The sequence below is a fragment of the Arvicanthis niloticus genome, chromosome 19 (assembly GCF_011762505.2).
Source record: "Arvicanthis niloticus isolate mArvNil1 chromosome 19, mArvNil1.pat.X, whole genome shotgun sequence".
NCBI classification, from domain to species: Eukaryota; Metazoa; Chordata; class Mammalia; order Rodentia; family Muridae; genus Arvicanthis; species Arvicanthis niloticus.
The window spans coordinates 820,037-837,287 of record NC_047676.1 but is presented as its reverse complement, the minus strand read 5'-3'; the positions used below and the strand labels follow the sequence as shown (position 1 = coordinate 837,287).

Sequence of the window (17,251 nt, the reverse complement as noted above, 5' to 3'; positions counted from 1 at the left end):
AGACCATTTGAGGAACAGCTAGTCTATTGAGGAGGGTTAGTTCAGATGTCTCACCACATTAAAGACAACCACCACAGCACTTTCTGGGCCCGCAACCCAATTCTACTCACCGTGAGTGTTGACATGTATGTGTCAAGCAGCTCAGAGACCACATTTGCAGAGAGGAGAGGGTCCAGGGCACTAACGTCCACTTCTGGGGCTAGCTCCACATTCCCCATCATCTCTGTACTGCAGTAAAACAGCAGGTGTAAATGACAAACCGCAGCAGAACACTCAAATAACACTTTCAAGTGAATCTACATGTTTGGCTAGACATGTAAATGCATGTCTAGAGATTTATTATCCTAGAGATCTCAATGCTGACACTTCTATAATGCCACAAAATAAGAAAGAACAGAAGGCCTCATGCATGGAAAGCACAAAATGAAAGGTCAAGGATTTGGGGGCCACTCCATGATGTCACCATGCAGGCTACATAGCCACTTATGTAATCTCAATATGGCTTCTTCACACTGTGCCAGATGCACAGGGAGCTTGCGTTCAAATGCAGGAAACGGTCCACAAAGGTCTGTCATCTGAGTTTGCTGTGTCTCCAGAACTGAGACCAGGACCACGGAAACAGAAATTGTCAAATCGTCACACTTCATTAAGTAAGAAGATAGTGGGCAAGTACTGTTATTTGAAACACTAAGCACTGTCATAAAAGTCACTAATCCCTATAGGAGGGTGAGATGGAGGCAAGAAATAGATGTTACTGAAGGAAACATGCTTGCAAGGAAAGAAAGATAATACTCATTTTACTGTGCAGAAGGCAGGGAAACAAATGCTAAGTTTCACAGAAAATATATTTGTGCGTGCAACAGGCTCACAAAAATCTAGGCCTCATTGCGTACAACACCGATATGCGATATATTATATACTCAAATACATTATTTAGAATAGCATTCTTTCTGAGTGAAAAAGAACTTCATAAAAACCTGCACATACTAAAAGACTATTTGTTTAATTTTGGTTATGTGGCACCAAAACCTCAATGCCCTGTGTTTACAGAGGAAAAATGGCTCAACTTCTCCAGGGTGCAGTGTAATAAAGCATACATGATTAATGTGAAGAGAATTCTTAAGTACAAAGATACTTTCAGCATGGCTCAAGAGAAAGAAAACTAAGCCAGAGAGCTATACAAGTTCCATAAACATGCAACATAGTCCAGTACACAGAACTGGGTAAGGACCCAGACTCCACCTTTGAATCTTGCTCCCATGTCACTAGCTATGACAAGTAAAAATATTATTCCCTCTGTGCCTCAGCTACCAAATGGAGGTGATCACAGTATGTATACCACCTGTCTCATGTACATTCAACTGGGCTCACCAAAGTCTAGGACACATGACATACTATGGTCTAGGTTATACAATGTGAAAGACTACAGAATGGAATAATGGAGACTATTTGGACCTCATAAAGTGATAAAGGCATAAAGTCCAGGCCTATACATATAAATGCTGCAAAATAATGGGGCTGGAGAGATGGCTCAGTGGTTAAGAGCATTTGCTGTTCTTTTGAGGACCTTAGTTCATTTCTCGGCACCCATGTCAGACAGCTCACAGCCAGTTGTAATTCCAGTTTCAGAAAACCTACCTCTGGCATCTGAAGGCACCTGCATTCACATATACATAACCACATGTAAATACATACATACCTCCATATAATTAAGAGTAATAAATGTTTTTAAAAATTACCAAATAATGATTATCATCCATGCCTAACAATTTCATTCTGTTTATAGTTCTCTGTATTGAGGTACAGAAACACTCTACTACAAACAGTTAAAACCATATACACACAAAATAAACCTCACTATTAAAATCATGCTTCCTTTCTCCATGGTAACAAGGAGGGCAAAAATAACGAAATTTCAGTATATTACTTAGCCGTTTTCTATCCATAACAGTAAAGTTAAAATTAATAACTGTTTTAACTACCTAATCTTAAAGCATCTCACAATGGCCTGCCACTGACATTTCTTTCAAAGTCCACCTTTAACTATTTCATGCATAAAGTGGCTCAGTTCCTTCACATAGAACAATAGTCTCAAGCTGCAACGCAAAATGAATAACTGATCTTTCTATATAGTTTACATGATTTTCTATATATTCTCATTGCTATTTCTTTATTTTTGAGATAGGTCCTGCTAGTCTGTTCAGGCTGTGCTCAGATCATCTTTCTACTCAGTCTCTTGAGTTCAGGAACTACAGGCATAGGCTACTAAGTTGGTGTGCAACTATTTGTATTTGAATGATTAACTTTTACAATGTACTGGTGATGAAAACAAAACCTGTGATCTCTTCACCAACCTGGTGACTCTGGAAAAGTCACTCAATTTCCTAGGGCTATATGCTCCCAACCTACAAAACATTCCAATACTATATTTGTCTCAGGAAATCACTGTGCAGAAGCAAGAATGCACACAGTAAGCACAGAAAATAATCAACACCATGGTACACAACTAAGTGCTCAAGGGAGATGGGAGAGACCATGTAGAAATACTGTACCAACGTGACAGGCTAGTTCATCCTCAAGGATAAGTCACCAACAGGCAGAACAGAAAGACCTTCACAAGCCAGAAAAAGACATGGGTTCAAAATGCATGAGACTGCTTGTAAACGGTTGGTCAGTATGCAAAAGCAGGGAAAAAAAAAAAGAGAGAGAAGTTTCTAGATAAAAAGACACGTAGGCATAAAAGCAATTCTACCTGGTGTAGGTATTTAGGACCCATGTCAAGAGGCTCACAATCTCATTGGCCTCAAGGTCCTCCGACGCAAGGTCCTGCATCCGAGTACTCAAGGCCTGGTGGTACATGCTCAGGAGGTTCTTAAAGATCTCGTAGTGAGGAGGGAAGCACTGGACCATGAGGTTCTTGGCAATGATGAGATCATCCAGGACATACTTCCTAATGATCTCCAGGTGGCGCACAAGCCACATCTTGTCAGACTCTCTGGTGTCTGCCTGTGTACCTTCGATTCTAGTTGTCACAGTTCTGTCCAAGATTGCAAACATTTTTTCCTTCCAGTTTTTGGGCCTTCCAGGAGGAACAAACCCAGTTTGCTTTTTTCGATCAAGTATCCGCCTGTCAATTTTTTCTTCCCTCTCAATGATTCTGACCACAGAGACCAGCAAGGTAGGATCCCGGCGGACAGTGACCAGTGACCTTTGCAGCACCATCCACAGCTGCTTAGCCAGCTCATCAGAGAGTCCCTGTGTGCTACCAAAGTAGCCATGAATGAGGGTCATGTCCCGTTTGTTCCCACTGTCCATGCGGTACTGCTCACACATTAGCCCATCCCGCGAGCACTCCAGATCCATTAGCTTCCGGTGGGCTTGCAGGAGGGCCCCTTGCTCGATGAGATCTTGGGTCTCCCTCACAATCTCAGGCACTAAAAAAAGGTACAAGTTGACTTGGTGAAAACACATAGAGATGACAGCAGGTAAAGCAAGAGGCACCTGGCATTCATCTTCTCACCCGGACAGCAACCCTGACAGATCCTAATGGTTTTAAACTCTGGAGTCTATGAAAGACTGGCAATTCTCATAAACCTAGCCATAAAAGGCCTGATGGAAATTGGGTAATCATGGTCCATTCAGTTATATGTGCTTTTTCTAAAGCAGTGAATGACATCTTTCTAGAGCTAAGGTAGGCTTCAGAAAAAAAACCATGTTTCAAGTATGGTGATGTGTGTTCTGATTATTGACTGCTGCTTCTGTTTTATAGCCACTATTGCTAATGTGAATTCCAGGAAGTAAAGAGAATGGCTACCTTCCTTTCTCTAATTTTCTTTCTATCCCTTTGGAAGTCCAATAGATAAGAACATTAAAAAACATCCACGTGTGTGGTACATGTGTGTATATACAAATGACATGTCAGAAAAATCACTATGAATATATGCTTAGGCAGATTCCAGGGTCCAGGCTTAGAATGTTAGAATCAAATGCCTAAAGAAAAACCACAAAGAACACTACAAGCATGCCCCATTCAATAAATATTCAAAAGCTAAATCAGTAGGCCTGCTTCAGAAAAGACCTGACAGCAGGTCTACTAGACATAAACATGAAAGCAACTGTTTAAAGTGAGTGCAAGGGGAATTTGAGCAGGCAGGAGATGGGACCAGAAAATGTTAAGAGAGAATAATGGCAATTATCAGGACAGAAAGAAAAAGGCTAAGAAAGTAGACAGAGCCCAGAAGAACTTATGGACTTGTAAGGCAGATCAACATATATACTGTAGTAACCTTAAAGAAAGAAGATAGAAGAGTAGATGGCTGGAAGCTTACAAAGTTTGATAGACAACATGAATGAAAATATCTTGGCAAGCAAGGCAATGACCTGCCAGCGAAGGGACCCATACTAAGTCATAGAGCTGTGACAGCAGTAAGAGAAGAAACTTGTCACAGAAAAGGTCTCATAAATAATGTCACTAGTAAAGAAGTGAAGAGGGGTCGGATGAAGTTATATAGAAATAAAGTTTTTACATGTTAGTGAATTCACGATGGTATAAATTCAATCTGGAGGTGAAAACAATTTCAAGACATTAGATGTCAGTCCTACAGTAACCACAAAGAAAATATCTAAATACAGAAAAAAAAAGAAAAATGGGAACTTAAGTGTTTCATTAGAAAAAAACATAGAAAACTATAGTATGTGATATAAGGAACAAAAGAGTTCAGCATATGAAAAATAAACAGCAAAACCCTTTCTTACTAGTAATTACTTTAACTATAAGCAGTTTAAATCAAAATAGATGGCAGAAAAAAAAAACATTTTAAAAGTGATTTAATCATGGACTAGAAAGATGATCCAATGTTTATGGGCACTTGCAGCTGTTCCAAAGAACCTGGACTCAGTTCCCAGCACCCATCCTGTAACCCTCACGACCATCTATAACTCTAGTTCCAAGGGATCCTGCACTGTCTCCTGACCTATTTGAGCACTAAGCATTGCATATAGTACATATGTATACATGTAGGAAAAACACCCATACACATAAAATAAACATAATTTTTAAAAAGTGATTCAACCATACATGTCTACAAAAGACTACTCTTAAGCTGAGAATATTAGAGAAAGGTTGCCTGTGTAAATAGTAACAGGGTCAAAAGCAGTATTTCATGAAACAAAAGAGCTTTAAGTAAATTGAAGGAGGATATAACAGGAGGGTCTATTAACAAGATGGTACAGTTACACAGTTATGACAATTATTGTCATTTCTGCACCTCAAACAGACTACAAGAATATATGAAGCAAAAACTGATATAACTGTTAGGATCACTGGAGACTAGTACCTTCTCTCAGTGAGGACAAAACAAGCAGAAAGTGTGTGAAGAAACTGAGGATCTATGCAATATGGTAAAAACTAGGGACTCTCACTCCAGCCCAGCCAAAAGGAAGAAGACCTGATGAATTGCCTAGAAGAAACAAAGACCAGCAGGGTCCCTGGAAGAAACAAAGACTAGCTGAGCCACCTGGAAGAACACTCCCTAACCTGTTGTGCTGCCTGAAGTTCTGTGCTGTGCTCTGAGATTCCAGCTGTGTGAGCTGGCATCCATGCTTTGGTTGACTTAAGTTGTTATAGCTTTCTGAGTCATTTCTGTTCATGGAAAACCAGATGGCTAGAGGCCAGCATAAGAACACAATCAACAGACAATACGGAACTACCAGAATCCAGCTGTCCCACTACAGAAAAGATTCTAACACAGCTGAATTGAAAGAAATAACCTTAAATCTAATCTTATGAAGATGGCAGAGGCCTTTAAAAAGGAAATGAACAGACCCCTTAAAGAAATACAAGAAAATGCAATCAAACAGGTGAAAGAAATAAACAAAGCAGTTCAAGACCTGAAAATAAAAATAAAAGCAATAAAGAAAACACAATCTGAGAGGATCCTGGAGATGGAAAACTTAGTAAAGAGAACAGGAAATACAGACACAAGCATCAGCAACAGAATACAAGAGATGGAAGTGAGAACCCCAGGAGTAGAAAATATAACAGAAGAAATTGGTAGATCTAGAAATGCTAAAGCTAATACATAAAGATATTATGAAAAGACCAAACTTAAGAATAACAGGAATAGAAGGAGAAGATTCCCAACTCAAAGGCCCAGAAAATATCTTCAACAAAATCTTAGAATAAAATTTCCCCAACCTAAAGAAAGGCATGCCTATAAACATACAAGAAGCTTACAGACACCAAAAAGAGTGGACCAAAGAGAAAATCCTCTCGCCACAATTAAATTAACAATTAAACACTAAATTAAGCAATTAAACAATTAAAACACTAAATGTACAGAACAAAGAAAGAATATTAAAAGCTGCTAGAGAATAAGGCCAAGTAACTTAAAAAGGCAGATCTATCAGAATTACACCTGACTCTTCAACAGACTTTAAAAGCCAGAAGGGCTTGTGCAGCTGTCTTGCAAACCCTAAGACATCACAAATGTCAGCCCAGACTACTATACCCAGCAAAACTTTCAATCTCCTAAACATACAAGATATTCTATGACAAAACCAAATTTCTGAACAGAACACCCATAGCTTAGGCACTAAGATCAACAACTAACAAATGGGACATCATGAAACTGAAAAAGCTTCTGTAAGGCAAAGGACATGCAGTCCATAGGACAAAATGACAATCTCACAGAGGACTAATATTCGAAATATATAAAGAACTCAAGAAGTTAGACACCAACAACCCAAATAACCCAATTAAAAACTGGGGTACAGAGTTAAACAGAGAAATTTCTAATGGCTGAGAAATACTTAAATATTCAACATCCTTAGTTATCAGGGAAATACAAATCAAAACGATTCTGAGACTCCACCTTGCACCCAGTCAGAATGGCCTTAGCCATTTTGATCTTAATGAAAACCTCAAGGTTTTGCTGGCAAGAATGTGAAGCAAGGGGACCATTCCCCCATTCCTGGTGGGAGTGCAAACTTGTACAACCCCTCTGGAAATCAATTTGTCAGTTTCTCAGAAAATTGGGAATAGTTGTACCTCAAGACCCAGCTATATACCACTCTTGGACATATAACTACCCAAAAGCTGTTCCAGCATATCACAAGGACATGTGTTCCACTATGTTCATAGCAGTCTTATATATAATAGCCAGAATGTGGAAACAACCCAGATGTCCCTCAACAGAGGAATGGATACAGAAAATGTGGTTCATTACACAATGGAATATTACTCAGTTATTAAAAATTGAGGACATCATGAAATTTGTGGGCAAATGGATGGAACTAGAAAATATCATTCTGAGTGAGGTAACCCAGACCCAAAAGGACATATATGGTATGTACTCACTGGTAAATGGTATTAGCCAAAAAGTTCAGAATACCCATGATAGAACTCACAGACCATATGAAGCTTAACAAGAAGACAGGCCCAAGTGTGAATACTTCAATCCCTCTTAGAATAGGGAACAAAATAATCATGGGAAGCAGAGGGAGGGAGATACCTGGGTGAGAGAGGGGAAGAGGAGGGAAAAAAGGGTGGCAGGATCAGGTATGGGAGGGAGGCAGTAGAGAAGCCCAGAGGGCTAGGAGAATGAATAGAAATATGCAGCAGTGTGAGGTGTGGGACAGAGGAAACCTCTAGAAAGTCCCAGATACCAGGGATGTGAGAGGCTCCTAGGACCCAATGGGGATGACCTTAGCTGAAATGCCTAAGAGTTGGGAAATAGAATCTGAAGAAACCACCTCCAATAAATAGACATGGCCCAAAGATGAGGGATGGAACCACCCACACATCTCAAAATTTTTGACCCAGAATTGTTCCTGTTTAAAGGAAATGCAGGGACAAAAGTGGAGCAGAGATTAAAGGAAAGGCTGTGCAGTGACTGCCCCAACTTGGGATCCATTTTATGGGAGGACAGCAATGGCTGGCACTATTATTGATGCTATGTTGTGCTTATATACAGAAGCCTAACATGGCTGTCCTCTGAGAGGCTCTACCAGTAGCTGATTAAGACAAATGCAGATACTTACAGCCAACCACTGGACTGAGCTCAGGGATCTCTATGGAAGAGTTAGGGGAAGGACTGAAGAAGCTGAAAGGGATTGCAACCCCATAGGAAGAACAACAGTATCAACTAACCAGACTCCTCAGAGCTCCCAGAGACTAAGCCACTAACCAAAGAATATACATGGGCTGGTCCGTGACACACACACACATACACCCCACCCCCGCTATATATGTAGCATAGGGTTGCCTTGTCTGGCCTCAGTGGGAAGGGATGCACTTGGTCCTGTGAAGAATTGATGCCCTAGAGGAGGAGGATACTAGAGGGGTGACGTGGGAGTAGATGGGTGTGTGGGGGAGCACCCTCTTAAAGGTGAAGGGGAGGGAAGATAGAGTGGGGGCTTGTGGGGGGGGACTGGGAAGGGCGACAACATTTGAAATGTAAAAAAATAATTAATAAAAATAAAATTAAATTAAATTGGAAAAAAAAAAAGTTCTCAAACTTGTTACCCAACTTTACAACTTAAGGAGCTGGAAAAAGGAGATAGATTAAAGAGATGATTCCGTGGTTAAGAGCCCTTGCGCTCTTACAGAGAACCCAATGCAGTTCCCAGCACCCACACAGAGGCTCACAACTACCTAAAGTTCTAGTTACAGGGACTCTAATGCCCTTTCCTGACTTCTGCAGGTCCTAGGCATGAATGTGGTAGACATACATGCATAAAGGCAAACACTCATACACATAAAATAAATGAATCTTAAAAAAAAAAAAGAGTAACTAAACACAAAGCTAAAAGGAAGGAAACAACAGAGATCAGAATACAGATAAACAATAGAGCATATAAAACCAACAGAGATAACCTAGCCCTTTGAAAAGATTAAGGAAACTGGCAAACCCTTAGCTCAAATGGTCTATGACAAAGGATTCTAATTAAAATACAGAAGTAGGAATATTACTAATTCTTCAGAAATTAAAAAAGAGACTGTAAAAGAGGACAGTGAAAAACTGAATACCAAGAAACTAGGCAACTCAGACCAAAAAAAAAAAATTCCTGTATACAAAATCTACCAGACTGAAAAACAAAGCAGTAGAAAATCTGAACAGATCTCTCTATAAAGAAAAACCCTATCCAGTCACATCACTAATGAACTGGGCAGAGATTCAGAGTGAGCTCGGTGTTTCACAGCTGACTCCTCTGTTCATGAATGGGCTGTGGAGCATTCTGCATTCCACAACTCTGGCCAGCCAGTCAGCCAGCCCTCTGCCTCGTTACCAGGATCCTCACAGCTCTGACTGTCACACTGAGAGACTCCTGACCTGCTCTGTTCTGCCCACCTGTTCCCTGGCCTGTGCACTTACTTGTCCTAGCTTAAGAACTGCTCTTCTCCCAGATCTTCTGTCTCAGGGCCTGCCTCCCATCCTGCCCAGGGAGCTGCCCCTCTAAAGAACATGTACTTCTACCTCTACTCTTGTTCAGTAGACTCCTAGTCACTCATCCACAGCTAAAAACACTGGCCCTGCAGTGTGTGTCTGTGCACCACCCAGACACAGATCAGTATGCTCTCCACTGGTCCTTATTTACATTTGCTCAACTGACCCTTTCCATTCACGTTCAGAGAAGTTATGTGAGCAGGCAGAATCGAGCTTACTGTGCACTCAAGGAAAGGCCTAAAAAGTTTATAGCAAAGAAATGCTGGTCTGCCCCTACTAATCTCTCAGAGCTCCCAGTGTTTAGAGGAAAAGCAAGTATGTGCATAGAAAGATACCCTCATGAGTGTTCTAGAGCCACCCAAAACCTCCCCCAATTCCCCTCTCCTATCTGCCACTCACCAGAGAATATGTTCTTGAGGTTCTCCACGGCTGCAGCCAGCTGGCTGTGCTGCACCACTGCATCTTTTACGTCTTTGAGACTCTCAATGGTGTTAATGCTTTGCCTCCAGTCCTTGCTGACATCAGCCAGTGACTGCTGGATATCCTTGACATCATTCAATGCATTGTGGAGCTGGCTTAGGCCTGTGCGTACCCCATCTAGTTGAGACTGGATCGCAGCCTAAAGGAGACACCATGCAGGTAAGCAAAGCCAATGACAGCCATACAAGATTTCCAGAGGAATACATTTTTCCAGGGAGGATCAAGTTCAGAAAGAACTACTTACAAGGTACAAAAACTACCCAATTTTAGGGAAGAAAAAAGACAAGAGAATGGACTTATACAGTAACTTTTTGTTTTGTTCAATACTGGCTGGGAACAGAACAATGACATATTTTAAAGCTTGAATAATACTTAAAAAGATTCATAAGCAGAAATCAGAGAAAAAGGCAGTTTCATTCAGGAGATTACATAGAAGAATAAATTTCAAAAGGAATAGATTAACAAAGGAGAACAAAGATTCTATCATATCCATCTCAGTAAACCAGCAAACTCTACCTGGATGGGGAGAAAGCAAAGACCAAACTGTTCAAGTGACTAGAAAAATAACCAACAAAATTACAGTAACCAGCAAACTGCTAACAGTAACTAAATAAAAACAATCTTCCTTCTCCAATTAAAAGATACAAACTAACAGACTGAACTGGAAAAACAAATAAACAAACAAATCAAGATCCAAGTGTCTATTATCTCCAAGAATCACACCTCATGGGCAAGGATATTCATAGACTGAGAATGAAAGAAATTGATTTAATTTGGAACAAATAAAAGCTGAAAAGAAGGTCCTTAGCTGAAATAGGATATAGACTTCAAACAAAAAATAGGCCATTATTCTGAGATCAGATAAAGTAGTTTTAAAATCAAAACTAGTCATAAGACATAAAGAGCAATGCATATTAATTAAGGAACAATCCATAAAGAAGAATAACAATTGTAAATATATATGTACCAAATAATGGGTCTCATGATTTTATAAAATACTACTGGATATAAAGAAGTAGACAGGTCCTGATAACTTTAGTAATCATTTAATTTAAAAAAAAAAATCCTACTGTTATCAACAGGTCATCTAGACTAAAAATCAATAAAGAAACTTCATTGTTAAATTATACCACAGAACAAACAGCCTTAAAAGCTTATCTATACACAGGCATACCTAACTTACTGACACTGCAAAATGATTTGTTAGCTACAAAATTGGCACTCAACTTCACAATAGGATTTTTTTTTTTAAATTTCTTGTTTTAAATAACCTTAGTATTTTATGTTGGGCTGCATTCATAACTTCACCTAACAGGTCAGACACACCTGATTCTACGGCGTATTCAAGACAACATCTGAATAATATACATTTTTCTCATTAAGTTATGGAACTGTCTCCAACACAGATCACATTTTAGTCCATACAGTAAGTTTGTTTTAACAAATACAAAAAAATTCAAATAATTTCTTATCTTATTAGATCACAATGGAATAAAATAAGCAATCAACAGCAAGAGAGACCCCAGAATCTATAAAAATAATTGGGAGACTAAATAAAATAATCTTGAATGATCAGTAGGTCATAAAAAAATCAGAGTAGAAGTTTAAAAATTCTTAGTAAATGAGAATAAAAGCACAGTTTATCAGAACCTTTAGGATATAGCTAAGGCTATCTTAAGTTAAGAAAAGGTCACAGTTTTGAATGCTGACATGAAAAAAAAAATCAGAGATCTCAAACCAATTAACTAAGGATCTAACTCAGGATCTTAGAAAAACAAGAACAAGATAAATTCAAACAGCAAAAAAATAATAAAGATCAGGATCAGGACAGGAACTAATAAAATGTTAATTAAAATGGCAATACATAGAATCAACCAAAGAGTTAGTTCTTTAAAAAAAAAAAAAGAAAGAAAGAAAGAAAGAAAGAAAGAAAGAAAGAAAGAAAGATAGATTGACAAAATAACCAAGATGGGAACAAAGGCCCAAATTAATACAAATTAGAGATGACAAGGGGACAACAGATACCAAGGAAATCTGGTATCTGTTTTAAATAATTTAGGGTATAATTTAATGCCATGGTTCCCAAACTGCAAGATCTAAGAAATGAATAAATTCCTAAATGCATATGACTTACCCAAATTACATCAAGGAACACAAACAACTTAAACATACCTAAAACAAATCACAAGACAGAAGTAGTACAGACTCCAAACAAGGAAAAGCTTGGGCTACACAGATTCTTCACTAAACTCTACAAGACTTTTAAAGAAAAGCTAATATCAATGTTCCCAAAACTGTTTCAGAAAGCAGAAAAGAAACCCTACTAAAATCATTCTATGAAGAGAGTATTACCCTGATACAACAGTAGTCTAAGGATATAACAACAACAACAACAACAACAACAAACCTACAGTAGATCAACTTTCCTGGTAAACATAGGAGAAATAAAATTGTTAGTAAAATACTCATAAGCTGAATTCAAGAACATATCAAGAAGTTCATTATCATAATAAAATTGGCTTGATTCCTGGAATGCAAGAATAATTAAAAGCACAAATCAATAAATATAAGACAGCACATAAATAAGATTGAAAGGCAGAAATCACATGGTCCATCTCAATAGACACAGATAAATTTAATTCCTTTCACAATAAAATCCCTGAAGAATTTAGGAATAGAAAGAAAATAAGAAGTATTTATGACAAACCTATAGCCAACATTATACCAACGAGTGAAAACTGAAAGCATTTCCTCTAAAACTAGGAATGAGACAAAAGTGCCTACTCTCTTCACTCTTGCTGTAGTGCTGTCTTAGGTAGAGCAATGAGGCAAGAGAAAGAAGGGGAATACAGATAGAAAAAAGTAAAATTACCCCTATTTACAGATGGCATAACCCTATATTATTGAAAAGATCTTAAAGACTTCACCAGAAAACTCACAGACTTGATAAACACTTTCAGCAAAATAGCAGAATGTCAACATACAGAATCAGTAGCTTTTCTATATAGTAGTTAATAGTTAACTTGCCAAGAAAGAAACCATTTTTGTTTTTTTCTTAAATTTCACAATAGCTTCAAAACAAACAGTATATACCTAGGAACAGACATCAGCACGGAGCAGAAAGAGCTCGGCAATAGAAACTTTAAAACACTGAAGATAGAAATCGAAGACACTAGAAGATGAACAAACCTCTTGTGCTCATTTAATTTTGTGAGAAGGGCAGAAGCAAAGTCATGCAATCCTCATTAAAATCTCAATGGGATTCTTCACAGAATTGAAAAAAACAAATTTAAAGTTGTTATAAAAGCACAAGACCCAAAAGAGCCAAAGCAATTTTATGCTGGGGGGGAAAAAAGTGTATTTTGTTTGGAATACCCATAGAGGTCAGGAAATTACTAAGGGGCCATGAGGAGAGATGTTCACAGGAGGAAAGACAGAATATATTACTATAAACAGCTACAAGGAAATAACAGAATGGGCAGGGTTAAACTGAGGAGAGGAAGCAGAGAGTACAGCAGAAAGAGTATGGGAAAGATATAAGGACACCTACTATTATAGAAATGTCCTAAACAGACATAATATAGAGTCAAAATGGAGTGTCCTGGCTAGTTTGATGTCACCTTGACACAAGCTAGAGTCATCTGAAAGGAGGGAACCTCAATTGAAAAAAATGCCTCCATAAGACCCAAGCTGTAAGGAATTTTCTTAATTAGTGATTTATGAGGTAGGGCCCAGCCCATGGTGTGTGGTGGCATTCCTGGGTTGTATAAGAGAGCAGGCTGAGCAAAGCCATGGGAGCAAGTCAGTCACCAGCACCCCTCCATGGCCTCCGCATGGGCTCCTGCCTCCAGGATCCTGTCCTGTTTGAGTTCCTGTCCTGACTTCAGTGAATGATGAACAGTGATGTGGAAGGTATAAGCCAAATAAACCCTTTCCTCCTCAGGTTTTTTTGGTAATGGTTTTTCAACACAGCAACAGCAACTCTAACTAAGACATGGAGTAAGCCAGTCAGTCACAGGGCAACAATGCCCCAATAGACCGGAGGCTAACAAATAAAAAGTCCAGTGCCAGAAACAGGTTATTTCTTTGGGAGCTGTTGGCCAGTGTGGCCCCATAGGCCTCAAACACTACAGGCCAATGCTTTGCTCTTAGTTATGCTCCCAGACCGTGATGGTAAAAAAGACCTGTTGTTGAAGATACCACATACTTGAGTGATAGAACCTGGGAAAATGAGGCTGCTATGGACCCAGAAGCTTCATCCCTACTGAATAGCTTTATAGTGCTGGAGGATGCTATGCAAGCTACCAGAAGAGAAAAGAAACCATCAGTCATACTCAGCTGTAAACTCTGTGAGCTACAACAATGTCTAGTCTGTCAAGACATGTCTATTGATGTAGTCATGGCACAAACACCATGGGAGTAACCAACTACTTTCTGCTTAGATTTAAACCCAGCTCCACAAGATAAAACTCACCCTGGTTTCACTGTTGAGCCAAGAACCCATGGCTAAACAGTTCACAGGCCTCAGGAAAGAACCTACTATTATTTTGCTAAAGGGACACAGTATTAAATTGATTTCTAACAACTTTCATTACACAGATCAATGCATCCCTCAATCCTCACCTGAGAAGCTTTCACTTTCAGTGGATGATGTTTAACATGGAAACACACAACTAGCCAAGGTGCAGAGAATAAGAAAGTGTAGAATGCTCAGCCCTATAAAGGGAACATATCTCCTGTACCTCACCTCCTCCTCCAAATAAACGTTCAGTCAGGGACCATTGTGGAAGAGGTAACAGACAATGTGTAAGAGCCAGAGGCAGTGAATGGTCACACGGACACATTTGGATACAATAGAGCAGCTGCACATAAGAACTCACAGTGGTTTTGACAGCATGCATAACACCTGTGCAAGCCCAAACCAGACCAAATTCCAGCATATCGAGAGAGCTGGGCACACAGTCCCATGCCTAGTAGTAGAGAGGTTGGCAATTGTTACCTGCTGGAAAAAGAAGAGTCAGTTTTCTCTAACAGCCTAGCGCCTAGCAAGTTGACTACATTCCAGTAGAAGACCATACATCTAAGAATATCTGGGCAGCACAAACTGGTTTTAGAAGGTTGTTGTTTTTCTTTTTCTTTTTTTTTTTTTAAGAAGGACTTAAAGTTGGTTGGACAGAGAAATGGAAATGGATCTGAGAAGAGTTGGAAAGATGATTATTTTCAAAACATATTGAAGACAACTAAAAACTCTCAAAGAACTAAGATATGTAAAAACAAAGCAATAAGAAAAAGCAATCCTAAAATTGATATAGAAGCACAGAACTTCAAAATACAATCAAATTAATTCTAAGCAGGAAAACCAATATTTTAGGCATTACAATTCTTGTTCTCAGATTATACTACAAAGTCAAAAAACAAAAACAGCATGGTGCTTACATGAAAACTGACCCACAAACCAATGGAACAGGCTAAAGATCCAGTAAAGAAAGAAAATACAATTACAATCATATAGTTTTTGATAAAGTTATCAAAACCATAATTGGAAAAGATGCTCTCTTTAAAACAGTGCTGGGAAAACTCAGTATTTGCATGTAGAATAAAACCAGATACCTGTCACTCACTTTGCATAAAAATCAATTATATGGATCAAAGACCTTAATATTAAGATCTGAAATGCTACAGGAAAACAGAAAAACATTGTAAGCTATAAGCATAGGCAAGACGCCTCGAAAAGAAGTCAAACAGGCTCAGGAAATAATTATTATGAACTGACAAATAGGACAACAAGAAATAAAAAAGCTTCTAAATGGCAAATGATGCAATCGAAAACAGCGACGAGATAGCCTACAAAACAGATTTTTGCATTCTCTGTATCCAACAGGAGATTAATACCTACCATTCATAAAGAGCTCAAAACAACAACACACACACAAACATCTTCCCTGAAATCTCCATTAACAAGCTAACAAACTGAACATACAGCTCTCAAAAGAAAACAAAAAAATAAGATCCATGAAAAAAAAAATGTTCAGCATTATCCTTTAGGAAAATGCAATTCAAACTATACTAAGTGTGGATGTTGGGACACACAACCATAAAGTCAGCGTTCAAGCCCTAAAGCAAAAGAACACTGTGAATTTGTGGCCAGTTTGGGCTACACAGGAAGTACAAAGCCAGCCAGAAGTGCATGGTGAGATCTTGTCTAAAAACATCACACACACACACACACACACACACAAATCAATCAAACAAGCAAGAATAGCTGAACAAACAAAAGTGCATTAATATACTATCTCACTTCAATCATAATGGCTATCATTAAAAAACAAAACATGCTGGGAGGCGGAGAGATGGCTCGGTGATCAAGAGCACTTACTGCCCTTGTAGTTCTGGCTTCAGTCCCCACAGCCACATGGTGGCTCACAACCATCCATAACTCCAGTTCCTAATGCCCTCTTCTGACCTCTGCAGACACCAGACAGGCACATGGTATACATGCATACCTGCAGTCACAACACTCATATACATAAAATGAAATCAATAAATCTAAAAAGAAAGTTTTTTGTGGTTGTTTGTTAACTAAAACAAATGTCAACAAATGATAAGAATGATGTGGTGGAGGGGAACCTTCTTTAAACACAGTTGGTTGGACTCTAAAACTGGTATAGCCAATGGAATCAGTATGGAGGTATCTTCAAAACATAAAACTACCATACAATCCAGCTACATCACTCCTAGGTATATATCCAAAAGAGTCTAAGTTACAAGCCAAAGAGATATAACTAGCTTATTGCTTTACTGTTCACAAGTGCCAAGACACAGAACTGGCCTAGAAGTCCATCAACAGATGAATGGATAAAGCATACAACAGAATTTTATCCAACTGTGAAGAAAGGTGAAATTATGTCATTTGCAGAAAAACAGATGAAACTAATTTTCATTAATTAAGTCAGACTCAGAAAAACAAATATTACATGTTTTCTTTGAGAATTGAAGAAATTAGATTTAAGTACACATACACAGAAAAACACACCATGAAAGTTAAAGGGGATTATGAGGTGTGAAGAAAAGTCTAGTGCAGTGGTTCTCAACCTTGCTAAAGCTGCAGCCCTTTAATACGTCCCTCATGTTGTGGTGACCCCAACCATGAAATTATTTTTGTTGCTACTTCATTTTGTTTGGTAGGCTGGTTGGCTGGTAGGTTTTAGGTCTCTATACAGCCTTAGCTGTCCTGGAACTTGCTCTGAAGACCAGGATGGCCTTGAACTTACAGAGATTCACCTGCCTCTGTCTCCCAAGTGCTGGGATTAAAGATGTGCACCACC

The 17,251-nt window shown here is 38.8% G+C and overlaps 1 protein-coding gene across 3 annotated transcripts in view; it reads right to left on the bottom strand.

Annotated features, from left to right (window-relative positions):
• Positions 1-17,251, bottom strand: part of Exoc3 (exocyst complex component 3) — a 41,623-nt gene that overhangs the window by 22,125 nt on the left and 2,247 nt on the right. For all 3 annotated transcript variants that reach the window (XM_034523302.2, XM_076916312.1, XM_076916311.1), the window contains exons 3-5: positions 9,846-10,065; positions 2,753-3,434; positions 111-228 (exon numbers count right to left, since the gene is read on the bottom strand). In XM_034523302.2, the coding sequence (XP_034379193.1) occupies positions 111-228; positions 2,753-3,434; positions 9,846-10,065 (1,020 nt within the window). The remainder of the gene's footprint in view (positions 1-110; positions 229-2,752; positions 3,435-9,845; positions 10,066-17,251) is intronic.